The sequence below is a fragment of the Heteronotia binoei genome, chromosome 21 (genome assembly GCF_032191835.1).
Source record: "Heteronotia binoei isolate CCM8104 ecotype False Entrance Well chromosome 21, APGP_CSIRO_Hbin_v1, whole genome shotgun sequence".
NCBI classification, from domain to species: Eukaryota; Metazoa; Chordata; class Lepidosauria; order Squamata; family Gekkonidae; genus Heteronotia; species Heteronotia binoei.
Genome location: NC_083243.1, coordinates 39,208,053 through 39,222,850, shown reverse-complemented (window position 1 = coordinate 39,222,850; position 14,798 = coordinate 39,208,053). Strand labels below are relative to the sequence as shown.

At 47.8% G+C, this 14,798-nt stretch overlaps 1 protein-coding gene across 1 annotated transcript in view; it reads right to left on the bottom strand.

Moving 5' to 3' along the window:
• Positions 1 to 14,050: 14,050 nt before the first annotated feature.
• Positions 14,051 to 14,798, bottom strand: part of LOC132589567 (cation channel sperm-associated auxiliary subunit beta-like) — a 34,509-nt gene continuing 33,761 nt past the window's right edge. The window contains exon 11 of the mRNA XM_060262332.1: positions 14,051 to 14,266. Coding sequence (XP_060118315.1) covers positions 14,051 to 14,266 — 216 coding nt within the window. The remainder of the gene's footprint in view (positions 14,267 to 14,798) is intronic.

The following is a 14,798-nucleotide window of genomic DNA, read 5'->3' as shown; positions in this document are numbered from 1 at the left end:
CACCCGGCCTGACTTATGGGAATCATGGGTGGACCAAATCAGCTAATATATGGAGCTGCACAAAATGGAGGCAGCGGCCGAGAAGAAAGCGTTTCTCCTGAGCTCATGCGGGGTGGAGACCATCCAGCTGATGAAGCGACTCATCGCACCGACCATCCTCACAAGGGCCACCTACAACCAACTGGTCAAGGCAATGATGAACCACATGGCACCACAGCCATCCTGTCAGGCACGTATTCTACACAAGACAGCAGAGACAAGCTGAGTCCGCCGCCGAGTATCTTGCAGAGCTCTGTGGATTAGCCCTGAAATGTGATTTCATGGGGGACCTGGAAGAGATCCTGCTGGACGGATTCACAGTTGGCGTCCAGGAGGAGAAAATGCGCTGAAAGTTGCTAGCATACGAGGACAAAGGCATTGACCTCACGAAAGCGCTCCAACAGGCAACCGCCTTTGAACAGACGCACACCAGCCCTTCCGCGCACCAGGCCACCACTGCCTCGATGTCAGACAGTTCCAACGATGAAGGGGCACACCAGCTTCGCTGCCAGCCATGCAGCAGGTTGAAAGCACCAAACCAACCATGAGCAGCGGAGAAGCCAAGCACCAAGTGCGCCAGCTGTGGGGACCCACACGAGTGCCGAGACTGCCCCTACCGTAACGCGGACTGCAGAAGCTGCAGAAAAGTGGGCCACATTGCCCGAACTTGCAGGGCCAGAACCAACAGGAGGCCTCAGTCCACACACCACAACGTGACAGACGCACACACGACAGCTGCAAACAGCATCCAGTTAATGAACACCCCCAACAAGGTCAAAGTGCAGGTCTTGATCGAGGGGGGTCCCTGCCTGATGGAATTGGACATGGGATCCTCCATCTCCATTATTTTGGAGGAGACTCTCAGTAAACTCTGCCCCCACAACCAGCCAGCCCTGTGGCCCGCGGAGTTCATATTGCGGGACTTTCAAAAGAATCCAGTGCAGATCATGGGGTGGGCCAGAGTTAGGGAGGAGTTCAAAAATTTTAAAGGGGCCCTGGACATATTTGTGGTAAAGCGCTGGCTCACCACCCTATTGGGATTGGCTTGGTTTAAGCCCCTGGGCATCAAAATTGTAGGGGCGGACCACATACAGGCCCACAATTTCGACCAAGTGTGCTGGGAGTTCCCGGAAGTATTTGATGGGCTCTGGGAACATACAAAGGGCCACCTATCGCATTGCAGCTCGACCCACAGTTAGGCCCTTAAGGCTGAAGGCTCGGCAAGTGTTTGCACTTAAGCCAAAAATTGAAGCCAAACTGGACCGCCTCGTGGCCTGGGGGTGCTAGAGCCCGTCTCCCACACCACTTCGGAAACTCCCATAGTCACCCCAGTCAAGCCGAAAGGGGACGTGCACATATGGGCAGACTACAAATACACAATTTATAAAGCACTACAGGACCACCTATATCCCGTCTCGGTGGTCAGCCATGTCCTCGCCTCCCTGGCTGATTAAAAGATTTTCGGGAAGCTGGATTTGGCCCAAGCATACGAACAACTTCAGGTGGATGAGCAAACGGCTGAGGCCCAGACCATCATTACACACCGGGGTGCTTTCAAAGTGCGGAGGCTACAATTTGGGGTCAGCGTGGCTCCGAGAATTTTCCAAAGCTTAATGGACTCTCTCAAAGGGATTCCTAGAATACAACCCTTTTTTGATGACGTTTTGATAGCAGCACCCGATGCTGATGAGTTCTGCCGCCACCTTCAAGAGGTGCTCCGCCGTTTCTAGAATGCAGGTCTCAAGGTGAAGCAGGAGAAGTGCTCGCTTGGGGTGCCAAGGGTGGAATTCCTGGGGTTTGCGGTGGATACCGTGGGAATTCACCCAACAGCTGACAAGACCAAGGTGATAGTACAGGCCCTGGCCCTCACGTGCAAGACAAAGCTACAAAGTTTTTGGGGGCTCCTGAACTTTTACCACTCATTCTTTGTAATTTTTATAATTTGTATTGGTTTTAACTACAAAAGAAAAAGCATAAGCACAGATACAAAAAAAGGGGGGGGAGGGCATATACAGAATAGGAAAGGCGGAGGGGAAAAGGAAAAATACAAAAATATGTCAATTTTAAATCTACCTCCAAATAAAATATCCAATTCGTTCTACCTGCAAGTATAAAGTTATCCATATATTTTATCATCTTTATCTTCCATTATAAAACATTTTTACTAAGCTATTATTTGCAATACAAGTCTAAACAGTTCTTCAACACATATAAATTTAAACAAGTCAGAGCAGTCTCAGTACGAAACTAACTACTTTGGCTTAACCTTATTAAAAAACGAACTAATTTGTTAGTTTATAACTATCCTCATTAACAGAGACACGAAAAATTCATATCTTTATCCTTAAAAAAAACTAAAAAGAAATACAACCTGGTATTATGTCTATCTCAATATAAACAGTTTCTCCTGGGGGACATTATTAAAAAAACAAATCTAGCAGTTTACGTAACATCTGTGTAGTCTGCCTTTTAAACAATTAATCCACCTCTTGTACCCCTATTGGGCTAGGAAAAACAACTTTTTATGACCCAAAAATAAAAGTCTCATACCTGTTCTTATTGAGAGTTACCTACCCAACTATCCACCAAGGTAAAAACATTTCAGGAAACCCTTCTTACTAAAAAGAAATCTATCTCCTGAGTTATAGATTAACTTGTAGAATTACCCATACCTATAACCAATATAGAAACTAATATCATTATCTATTAAAAACAAGTTCAGCAATTTGTCAGGAAATTACGTTATCTGCCTCCTTAAAAATTAATCTAAAATAACTATTTTACATAAAATTCTTTTCAAAAACTTTTTAGCCCTTTAACTTTTAAATCCATATTGTTTTAAACAAGACAGCTTATTGTAGCCCAAAAACAAAAGAAAAGAAGTCTCACTTAGCCTTTTAATTTCACATATCAGAATTTCTTGCAAATCCATGTCCAGCTATCCACTGAGAAAAATCTAGTTCAGGAGGCTCTTCTTTCTGAAAGATTTCCATATCATGTTTTTCTGGTTAAAATTCATCTTCTTACTTCTTAATGCAGTCATCCTTCTCTAAGGAGATGAGAAAAATTCCACGACCTTTGTTCCTCTCAACCTAGCTTGAGTCGATCTCCATTTCCGGTCTTCTTTTTTAAGTACGCCACAGGATTCCATTTTAATTTTCTTTTGTTGATTTCCCAACAGCTCAGTCTCCCATTTCAATTCCACAGACATCACCAGGTTCTCTTTAGCACTCTGCTCATGTAGATTTGAGGTTTTGCTAGCTTTCAGCAAAAAAGCTGCCATTTGCTTCTTAACCAAGTCAGCCAATAAACCAAGATCTTGCCTCAGAGATTTTAAACTGCTTAAAATTTCTTTTTTATAAGAAATTTCGCTTAGCAAAGCCATTTTTCTCTGTCAGCAAACTCAGTCCGTTAATCCTGATTTAAAAGTAGCTCAGAGTCCCAGATAGCCCATCCTCCTCAGTCTCCTCCAACTGAAGTTTTAGATGTTAATGTATGAATTTCAGATCAGACAACAAGGAAAAATCCCTCTAACATGTAACTCATTTTGTTCAGACCGTATTGCAGCCAAATAATAGTCTCTTTAACAAATATCCAATTATGATCTGGGTCGATTTAAATGTCCATATTCTGATTAATTCAAATTGTTTCCAGTACTTAGAGATGTTCTTTGACTTTCCACGGCCTCATTCACAGGGAAATTAGAGATATCAATCTCTTTCCCTTCCTTTGAACTATTAAGTCATTAGAATGTAAAAAGGACCCATTAGCCCTTGGCAATTGAAAGCGAACTTACTTGCATTGCAGATTTGTCATGCTTGAGATAAAGGGGTGATAGATCAAAAGCTTGTTAAAGAAAAGAAAGGCAAGCAATCGAGCGTTCATCTTTTGCTGCTGTATTAGCGATTGCGACGGGAAGAGCTTCAGAGCGCACAGAAGGAACAGGAGCAATTGCCATTGTGCCCCCATTCCACTGTGAAAGCCCCATGCCTAAGAGATCCCCCCTCATCAGGGGGAGTCGCAAGCAGGAGAGCTCACGAATCCACCTGCTAGCAAGACGATGTAGCCCGGAAGTCCCTTAATCATTCTTGCCCCACAAAGCAGCCCTAGCCGAACCCCTACACAGACTCCTAGATAAGGGTGCCCCATGGGTTGGGAAAAAAGCAGGCTGCGGTTTCAAATGAGGTACTCCACCATTTTGATGAATCCCTCCCTGTGATTTTAGCATGTGATGCTTCCCCTTACGGAATTGGCACCATCCTGGGCCACCAACTCCCAGACGGGAGAGAGGTCCCCGTGGCTTATTACTCTCGCACTTTGACCCAGGCTGAGCGCAACTATGCCCAAATAGATAAGGAGGCATTGGCAATTGTGGCGGGCGTATACAAATTCAACGACTACCTGTATGGTAGGTGCTTCACGATTGCCACAGACCGCAAGCCATTGCTCGGCCTACTTGCCCCAGACCGCAGATCCTGTCACAGTGGGTCCTGTGGTGGAACGAGTTCTTCAACTCATACACCTACAAGCTCGTCTACTGCCCCGGCAAGGCAATGGGCCATGCAGACACCCTCCGCTACCAGAGATGGACCCAGATCCAGCTCCGGTCCACCATGTGATGCTCCTGGAGTCTCTACCAGAGTGGCCCCTCCACGCAGCGGAGGTAGCCAGGTCCACGGGCAAAGACCGCATCCTTGCACGCGTTTCGGATAGGATGAGGAGGGGTTCGCCCATGGGCAAATTGGACGCTGAATTCAGACTGTTTGTTTCCTGCCAGGAAGAACTCTCCTTACACAAAGGGTGTATTGTTTGGGGCAGCAGGTTGGTGGTCCCTCCTCCACTCCAGAAACAAGTGCTCGAAGCCTTTCACAAGATGGGGATAGTGCATATGAAAGCTCTGGCACGGAGCTATGTATGGTGGCTGGGAATGGATGAAGAGATAGAGGGGTGGGTTAGGAGGTGCCTGCCCTGCCAAGAGTCCCGGCCAAATCCGCCCGGCACCCCCATTCACTGCTGGGAATCCAACAGGGTGCCGTGGTCCCAGCTACACTTAGGCTTTGCGGGACCATACCAGGGGCAAATATTCTTTATCTTGGTGGATGCTTACACGAAGTGGCTGGAGGTCATCCCAGTTGCTTCCACCTCCATGCGTCCACAGTCAAAGCCTTATGGAGGGTTTTTTGCACCCACAGAATCCCGAACACCATAGTGACGAACAACAGCACCGCGTTTACCTCCCGGGAGTTCCAGGAATTCCTGAATAGGTACCTCATCCGCCACATACAGTCCTCTCCCTTTCACCCGGCCACTAACAGCCAAGCGGAGCGCAAGGTTCGCACAACCAAGGAGGCCCTGGGTCGCATAGTCCAAGGGGATTGGGACCACCAACTGTCTGACTTCCTGTTTGGGAACAGGATCAACCCCAACTTGGCTACGGGTGTAAGCCCTGCCGAGTTACTCATGGGCAGGCGGTTAACCACCCAGCTTGATAGGTTACACCCCGACCAGGCCCCAGACCCCCGCAGCTCCCCTGAGACCAGGGAAGCCACTAGGGGGTTCTTTCTGGAGGATCCAGTCTATGCCAAGAACTTTGTGAGCGGGCCGGAGTGGATACCAGCTCGGGTGTTGCGGCTCACCGGGTCCCACTCATATGAGGTCTTGTCGGAAGTGAGGCAGCTCTTCCGCAGACACATAAACCAACTCTGCTGCTGCAGAGGAGTGGAGTGGGGAATGGGGAGAGCATGGGGCCGCCGCAAGAAGCAACCCTTCCGAACTCGCCAGGTTCACTGGCGGAGGAGCAGTACAGGGCTGGGGAGATACCTCCGCAGGTTCAATACTCTGCCAACCGCGACCCAAAGCAAGGAACCAGTGGTTACAGAACCCCAGGCACCAGCCCCAGCTCCCCAGATCGAACCTTGGTGGCCGCTCACTCATTTGAAAGACTATGTATCTTGAACTGGGGGAGGAGGAGTGTTGTGTCTGGTGTTTGTCCCAGAAAGTACAGCACAGCGCACCTGTGGGCGGTGCCTGGAAGGGACAAATGCAGCCCGCCTTTGATGATCAGCAGTGGGAAGTTTAACTGGCCAGGATTGGACCTGACTAGGAAGAAGGTTGTTCCAGGAAAGGTATATAACAGGGGACCTGGCCCCACCATGTTGTCTTTGTGATGTACTCGCTAATGAGGCATGTTGCCATATGAACGTCTCCGACTTCAGTACATTACAATTTTTATATCACCTTTCTAAGGAGCTCAACACTGCATACATTGTCCTGTTCTCCTTCACATCTCAGCTAGATTTGGATACATCGCTGCTGGAGAAGTCAGCATGTTTTGCCACAAGTACCACATTGCACAGATATGTTGTTGCCTATGTTTACTCATGCTTTATCATGTATCTCCTTACACTTGCAAGTGGCTTTTCCGCAGGTTCGAATCTGCGGGAGGGTAGTGGGGAGTGCTTGCCCTGGGCGCCGTCAGAGGGGAGGGGGGCGCCAAATTGGGTATGGAGTCCATTGTATTCTATGGGACCATAAGATAGAATGGCCCATAAGGGGGTGCCATTTTTTAATTTTAATAATAATAATAAGTTTTATTTATATCCCGCCCTCCCTGCCAAGGCAGGCTCAGGGCAGCTAATTTTGCCCCCCCTCAAAAAACATGTAGATCCGGTCCTGCTTTTCCGCTTACTCAATAGTCCTTGCCACCATACTAACAAAGAATCTCAGTGAAAAGCCTTGTGGAAGAGGACATTTACAAACCAAGACAGACATAACAGATATCCATTATGATCAGGAAATAATGCACCACCAGATTCAGACCCAGAACAGAATACCATGTTAAGGCTGCACATTTCCCCCCTAGCTTTATATACAAATCATCTATGAAGAGCCCAAAGAATCACAAAGACTAGCATCTACTAGTATAACTTGTATACATGGCTGTGTGAGTTAAATTAAGACGGCATGTGGAAATAGAGGGGAACCCTTCAAACCCACTTCACATTCAGTTTTGGCTGTTTCATACTGGACTCCTCGTGCTGTTATTTAGAAGTTTTAAGGAGAGGGCAAGAATTTCACAGTACTGCCCATTTTCCCTTTGAAAAGCAAGCAGCAGTGCAGGACGCCTGACTTTGACTAGAGAAACTGAACAGGTGCTGAAGGGTTAAATTATTTTTATTTTCCATGTGACCCTGATACATGTGTATGTGTGCACAATTTATATTTTATAGACTAACAATCCATTATCTTCCCACCTTTTGTTCTGGCCCTTAGTGTTGTGTCAGTCACCAAAGTCATCTCCCGATACCATGTCAGCAGAAAATGCCCCGGAGGCCCTCAGGAGGCCCCTCCCATTAGTTTCCGGGAGATGGACTATTATCAAGGGTTGCTCATCCTTCAAGAAGTGATGTACCACTGCAAGTGTGATGGTTTGTCCATTACAAGGGAAATACTGCACTACCAAATTCCAATCCAGAACAGAATACCAAGTTAAGGCTGCACATATTGCCATTTTTTTCTTACCTTTGTATACAAGTCATGTTTGAAGAGCCCTAATAATCACCAAGACTAGCATCTGCAACATTCAGCACTGCGATCTTCACAAGCTACCACAAGCCCAGTTTGAGATTATGTGGGATCAAGAGGCTTCAGGATGTCAAAATAGAACAGAAATCCAGAGGCCCCTTAAGGATGAACAAAAATTATCCCAGCATAAGTTTTTGTGAGTCAGGCCTCACTTTCTTCATATGCATATGGAATACAAAATTATTGTACAGATACCTTTAAATCCAAAAGGCATATCTCTGAGTTATGGCGGTGTCTTCAAAGATATTTCCCCTGCTAGACCTGCTGGCATAGCACCAGCACCAGAAAAACCCAGCAGGAACTCATTTGCATATTAGGCCACACCACCTGGTGCCACCATTGTTTCACACAGGTTTTTTTGTAGAAGAAGCCCAGCAGGAACCTATTTGCATATTAGGCCACACCCCTGATGCCAAGCCAGCCAGAACTGCGTTCCTTTGTGTTGCTGCACAAAAAACCCCCCTGCATAGCACCACTGCAGCACTTGTGTAAGTGTTATGACAGTGCAGCAGTAGGAGGCCTTAGAAGTGTGCCATGGGCAAAGCGGGACTAAGTTGGCACACCTGAGATGCTCTGGTCCCAGGCATGCCCCCATGCCTGCATAATGCTATATCACTGAAAACTCTGGTGTAGCCCATATAGGCACATGTGAGGAGGACGATTAAAAGGTGATCTTCACACCTTGTCAGCCCTAAAACACCAGCACTGCTTAGAATGCTAAGTTGATATCCAGTTGTATCACTCCAACAGTGGACATTCACAATCTCTACTCCCATAAATCCCAAAGGGCATGTGGCATGGGAATCTATAAACCCATGCTGTGAACATACAGGGCCTTGCCCTTTGAGGGTGAGAATGGCAGCTAAAAAAGGACCATAGCTGGAGCACTCACTACAAAGAGCTAAGGGACAAGCACTATAGTTGCATTTTACTATTACTGCTCAGCTCAGAACACTTACAGGCACTCCATTCCAGGACATGATTGCTCTCTATTTGAAGGGCTGTCACTTAGAGGAGCCCCGTGGCACAGAGTGTTAAAGCTGCAGTACTGCTGTCCTAAACTCTGCTCACAACCTGAGTTCGATCCCCGGTGGAAGCTGAGTTTTCAGGTAGCCGGCTCGAGGTTGACTCAGCCTTCCATCCTTCCGAGGTTGGTAAAATGAGGATCCAGCTTGCAGGGGGGAAAGTGTAGATGACTGGGGAAGGCAATGGCAAACCACCCCATTAAAAGTGCCTTGAAAACGTGAAAGCAATGTCACCCCAGAGTCAGAAACGACTGGTGCTTGCACAGGGAACCTTTCCTTTTCCTTTCACTTAGAGGAGGGCAGGGAACTGTTCCTATTGGCAGCAGAGGAGAGGACTCACAATAATAGGTTTAAATTAAGTGTGGGAAGATACCAGCTGGATATTAGGAAAACCCTTTTTACAGTGAGAGTTGTTCAATAGTGGAATCAGCTACCTAGGGAAGTGGTGAGCTCCCCTGACCGGCAGTCTTTAAGCAGTGGCTGGGCAAGCACTCGTCAGGTATGCTGTAGTCTAGGCTGATCCTGCATTGAGCAGGGAGTTGGATGAGATGGCCTGAATGACCCCTTCCAGCTCTGTGATTCTATGACACAGAAACCAAAGGAGAGACTCCATTCCCTTAATGGGAGGTCACATAGGTATGCAAAGGTGGGGGTGGATTTTGGCCTCAAACCAGGACTTCTGTAACCATCTCCCCATGCTCATACTCTCTCTTGCACCCTGATAATCCTGACTGCAACAACTGTGGGAGTATGCATGTGCAGTGCTGAAGGGGGGACTGGCAGAACTGCTGGCATCCCAGTACCATGCTGTCACCCCAGTATCATGCCAAGGACACTGCAGGTGAGGGATACAGGAAACACAGCTGCAGTCAGGGTGATTAGAAGCCACACGCCCCTCAGAGATCTGCATTACTGCTGACTGAACATCCAGCATGCCTATTGCCTTGCAAGATCAACTCTCAATGGAGGGGCCTCAGCACATACAGTTCCACTGCAACGCCCCATGAGGTATGAGTGTCAGCTCAGTAGTTATACTATGTCCTTCAACAGGAGCAGCCCACAATGTGGGAATCACCCACAAAGTGGAGCAGGGAAACCACAGGCCCTAGCTGAAGTCCAAATGCAGAATTCTACTACCCACTTGCTCTCTGTCAGCAGTCCAAAACATTACTTATTTTTATGTGGTGCTGGGATGCCAACACACCTGTGGTGTGGCATCATCTATGGCAGGAGTGGCCAGACTTGTTTAATGTAAGAGCTGCATAGAATAAATGTCAGATGTTTGAGAGTCACAAGTCAGGGAGGGAGGGAGGCAAATAGATGGGGAGGGAGAGGTGGAAAGAAAGCAACTTTAAATGCATTCACCAAGCTGCTAGCTGGCTTGGCTTAGAGAAAAGAGAAATGCTTTGTCCAAGCTAGCTGATGGGATGATGGGGGCTTCAAGAGCTGTACGATATGTGTGAAAGAGCCGCATCTGGCTCCTGAGCCACAGTTTGGCCACCTCTGGTCTATGGAATCTATGGCATGGGCTTGTGAATCCCTCAGTTGTTAATCTACTCTTTCCAGCACTGCTCCTACACCATAGTGAGCTCTTCAGACAGTGGTTCAGCCAGCACAGTCACCCCTCTCATTGATGTGCAGGAATTGTTGCTCCACAGCCTGTCACCATATCTTGCAATAGCCTGGGAGCCTTATTGAAATGACTGAGTTGGCCACCCCTATTTATCTGATTTGGTTCAGTTTTCTTGAAGTGGTTCAATAAATGTCTGGATTACTCTACAGTTGTGCCACTGTTGAAACTGAGTTTTGATAGAAGAGGCTTGGTTCCAACCCCCTGCTCATTCTTTACTTCAGCAGTCTTCAACATGCAGGTCTTATGGGTTGACAGCTGGCATCTAATTATCCATGCAGCTTGCCTAAGGGATGTAGGTGAGTAGGGATGCTTAGAGTGCAAAGATTGTACTGAGTTCCGAGACGTTTAGAAGGCAACATGCTTTATTGGCTAGCACATCACAAAGACAACATGGTGGGGCTGGGTCCCTGATTATACACATCTCCTAGAACAACCCCCTTCCCTGGCCAGGTCCAATCCTGGCCTGTTAAACTTCCCACCCGAGATCATCATAGAAGGATTGCATTTAGTCCTTATGTCCAGCGACCTGTGGTTTCCCACTGGTCACCTCCACGCATGCACTCACGCTGTGTTGTAAATTCAGGGACCGAATTACAAGACACAACACTCCTCCCCCCCAGTTCAAGAAACATAGTCTTTCGAATAAGCTGGTGGCCTTCGTTCCCTGCTCGACCTCCTAGCTTTGATTGGGGGAACTGGAGCAGCTGCTGTTGATGCAGGGGCTGCTGGTTCCTCGTTGTGGGGCAAAGCCAGAAGAGCACTGTCCGGTGCTTGCAGCTGTTTTGGGGGCTCCCCTTGCACCCCCACTGGAAAGAGGTTGCTCTAACAGCTGTGGGGCTCCTCCGCGGCAGGGCCAGCAAAGCCGGCACAGGCTGGGTGGCTTCAGGTGGTGTTACTGCTATCACCCCACTCCCCCAGGCTCTGCTGGTTCTTCCGGCAGGGTGCGAAGGTGCAGCTGATCTATGTGTCTCCGGAGGAGCTGGCCCCCTTCTGACGAGACCTCGTATGAGCGGGGACCGATGACCCGCAGCACCCGGGCTGGTAACCACTCTGGCCCACTCGCAAAGTTCTTCGCATAGACCGGGTACCCTGGAAAGAACCCCCTAGTGACTTTTCTTGTCTTGGGGGAGCTGTGGAGGTCTGGGGCCTGCTCGGGATGCAACCTATCTAGCCTAGTGGTTAACCTTCTACCCATGAACAGCTCTGCAGGGCTTAGGCCGGTGACTGGGTTGGGGGTGATCCAGTTCCCAAAAAGGAAGGCTGCCAGGCAGTGGTCCCAATCCTCCTGCACTACGTGACCCAGGGCCTCCTTAGTGGTGCGCACAATGTGCTCTGCTTGGCCATTGGTGGCTGGATGAAAGGGAGCGGACTGTATGTGTCAGATTAGATACCTATTCAGGAACTCCTGGAAGTCCCGGGATAAAAGCGGTATCGTTATCCTTGACTAAGGTCTCAAGGATCCCATGGGTGCAAAAGACCCTCTGTAAAGCTCTGACTGCAGCTGCAGTGGAGGTTGAAGCTACAGAAATCACCTCCAACCACTTAGTGTAGGTGTCCACCAGGGTAAAGAATATTTGGTCCTGGTATGGCCCGTGAAGTCTAGGTGTGCCAGGACCACGGCACACGACTGGACTCCCAGCGGTAAACAAGGGTGCTGAGTGGATCTGGTCGGGACTCTTGGCAGGGTTGGCACCTTCTAACCCACCCCTCTATCTCTTCGTCCATCCCCGGCCACCATACATAACTATGTGCCAGCGCCTTCATACGCACTATCCCCGGATGCGTCTTGTGCAAGGCTTTGAGCACTTGTTTCCGAAGGGGGGCGGGGAACCACCACCCTGCTACCCCAGAGAATGCACCCCTTGTGTATGAACAGTTCATCCCGGCGGGATGCAAATGGTTTGAAATCAGCATCCAGTTTGCCTGTGGGCCATCCCCTCCCCACCCAGTCCACAACACATGCGAGGATGCAGTCTCTGCCCGTGGCCTGAGCTACCTCAGCGGCATGGAGGGGCCTCTCTGGTAGAGTCTCCAGTAGCATCACGTGGTGGGCAAGACACAACACGGAAATAGGAGCAGGCACTAATGAGCCCCATGAACATGGGAGACAGATGATCTGTAGGGGTTCATTGGCCAAAATGATGGACATGTGGGGCAATCGGCAAGGGCAGACCACCCCCATGATGCTGAGGTAGCAAAATTTCAGCTGTGTCCATTGGACTGCCTCTTGACTTTCCCTTGGCCACACAATCCTCCATTTCTGCTGTGCCAAACCTGTCTTTGGAGTCTTCTGTTCCCAATACCATATGGCTCATTTTGAAGTCAGCTGCTAGGGAATGCATAATGCTTTGTGCAGTAGATTGTAGATCATTCATGTGTGCCCATTTGGGTACTCCTGAGTGTGGGAGGTCTGTTCATGTCCAGCCTCTTCCTCATGTTTTTGCTGCCACTGTGTGTTACTAGGAAAAAGTTCTGCTGGCCAACATCTGTTTTCTTGGAAATGGAACCCATGACTTCCAGTTGCCATATGGGTGCTATTCTCTAGTGAGCTGTTGACTGGGAATGAGAGACAGGATAGCTTTTGCTGAAGATGTAGTTGAAAGTTCCCTTGTTTTGTTTCACTGTCCATTCTCACTGGCTGGTAAAGGGAAATTCAGCTACTGACAGGGGCTCAAACCCTGGAGTATGTTAAACTTCTGGGCTTCTATTTGCTTGCCACCAGTCTCCTTTGGTGTCGCAAGGCTGGCTGTTCTCTTCTGACCTCTCTCTGGTGCTCCATTTGTGGGCAGAGGTAGTGCGACACAAGAAGGCCATGACTGCATTAGTGGGCAGAAGTTGGTTGCAGCCATGTTTGCCTCTCACAAAGGCACCAACAGCACATTGTTCTGTTGGTAGGCATAATTAAGCCTGCTAGGGACTCTGATGTGCTCACTATGTGGTCTGGGCCTTGTGGAGGGGGTGTTTGTAATTTCTTTCCTCTCTGCAAAATGGCCATAGGATGCCACATAGCAGTGCTCATACTATGCTGGTGGGGGTACACCACTGCTGTTGGGGTCTGCCCTATACAAACAACAATGCCTTCTTGTGTCCTATCAAGTTTTCCCAGGCTATGGAAAGTGAAAAACTCAACCAACTCTCAATGAAGGTTGCAGACATGGGAGAACAGAAGTAATTTGCATTCACCTTTGAAGGTACCTTAAAGAGTAACAACATTTATTCCAATTATATGAGCTTGAATCACAGTGTACTTCATCATATATATGACTGTGCTGGGAAATCTTATGGGGGAATAAGGGGGGGAGAGTCAAGGCTTAGTATGAATTGCACTATGAAGCTTTCAAGTGTAAATCTCAATGTGAGGGAGAAAGGCAGAAGATGATATAGGAAGTTTAGGTGTGAGTCCAATTATGATGCTTCATTATTGCGTTCTCCAACAGCACTGGCTTTTGCATTTTAGTGATAAGTGACTGAAACTTTTACTGCACTTGCTACAGAACCTGTAGCCAAGAACTGAACGGCACTCCAAGATGTGAGTGGTTAAATATTTATTAACATTGCCCTCCCCAATAAAATTCTGCTCAATGTGACAGTGATAAAAAGTTTAATAAATAATAACCCATAAAAATTTAAAATAACTTCTTTTCCTAACATATGCTATGACTGTTTCGTAGCTAAGTAATGACAGAAGAATTCCTCTTAAGTTAGTGTACAGAATTACTGTCCTAAATAGTAGAATGAGGAACTTAGTTATTGCTGCTGGCAGTCACTTTTAATTAGTTTCAGTTGAAGTTGTTGAAGGTGTAACGAGAGAAACTATTGATACTTTGCTTGCTTTTCGTATTTTGTTCTTCAAAGTGCTCCACAATGGAATTTCATATGCTTCCAGAACAAATGTCAAAAAGCTAATAAAACCTATTAGTACAGCTGTAATTGAACTGATAAGATACTGTCCTGGGAAAGCCAATGGAGCATCGTCAACATAAATCTGCAATAGAAAACACAACAATGTCAAAAAACCTTGTTCTTTTTGAAAGCTTGAAAACTAATTCATGATTGCCAAGTACTACTGGCAGAATAGTGGGAGCAGTGTCAGAAGTACTTGGGACTTGAAGGAATGTAATAGTAGTATGGTATACGAGTTTGTCTATTCTGGAAACACCAAAGCAGCACTGTTGTCCATTTGCTCAGTTTGGGTATAATACATCATGGCCGTTTCCCACTGACCTTACTCCTGAGCGACGTCCCTCTTCACCACGCAGCGTCTGCGCGGATTTCCCACCAACTGCTGCGCACAACCAGGAAGAGCCGCGGCTTTTGCGTCGCAGATGTAAACTGGTTTTTAGTGGTTTACATCTGCGACGCAAAAGCCGCGGCACTTCCTGGTTATGCGCAGCAGTTGGTGGGAAATCCGCGCAGACGCTGCGTGGTGAAGAGGGACGTCGCTCCAGAGTAAGGTCAGTGGGAAAACGGACCATGATTCAACTCCCCGCTTCAGTCCTAAAGTTCACTGAGTAGTC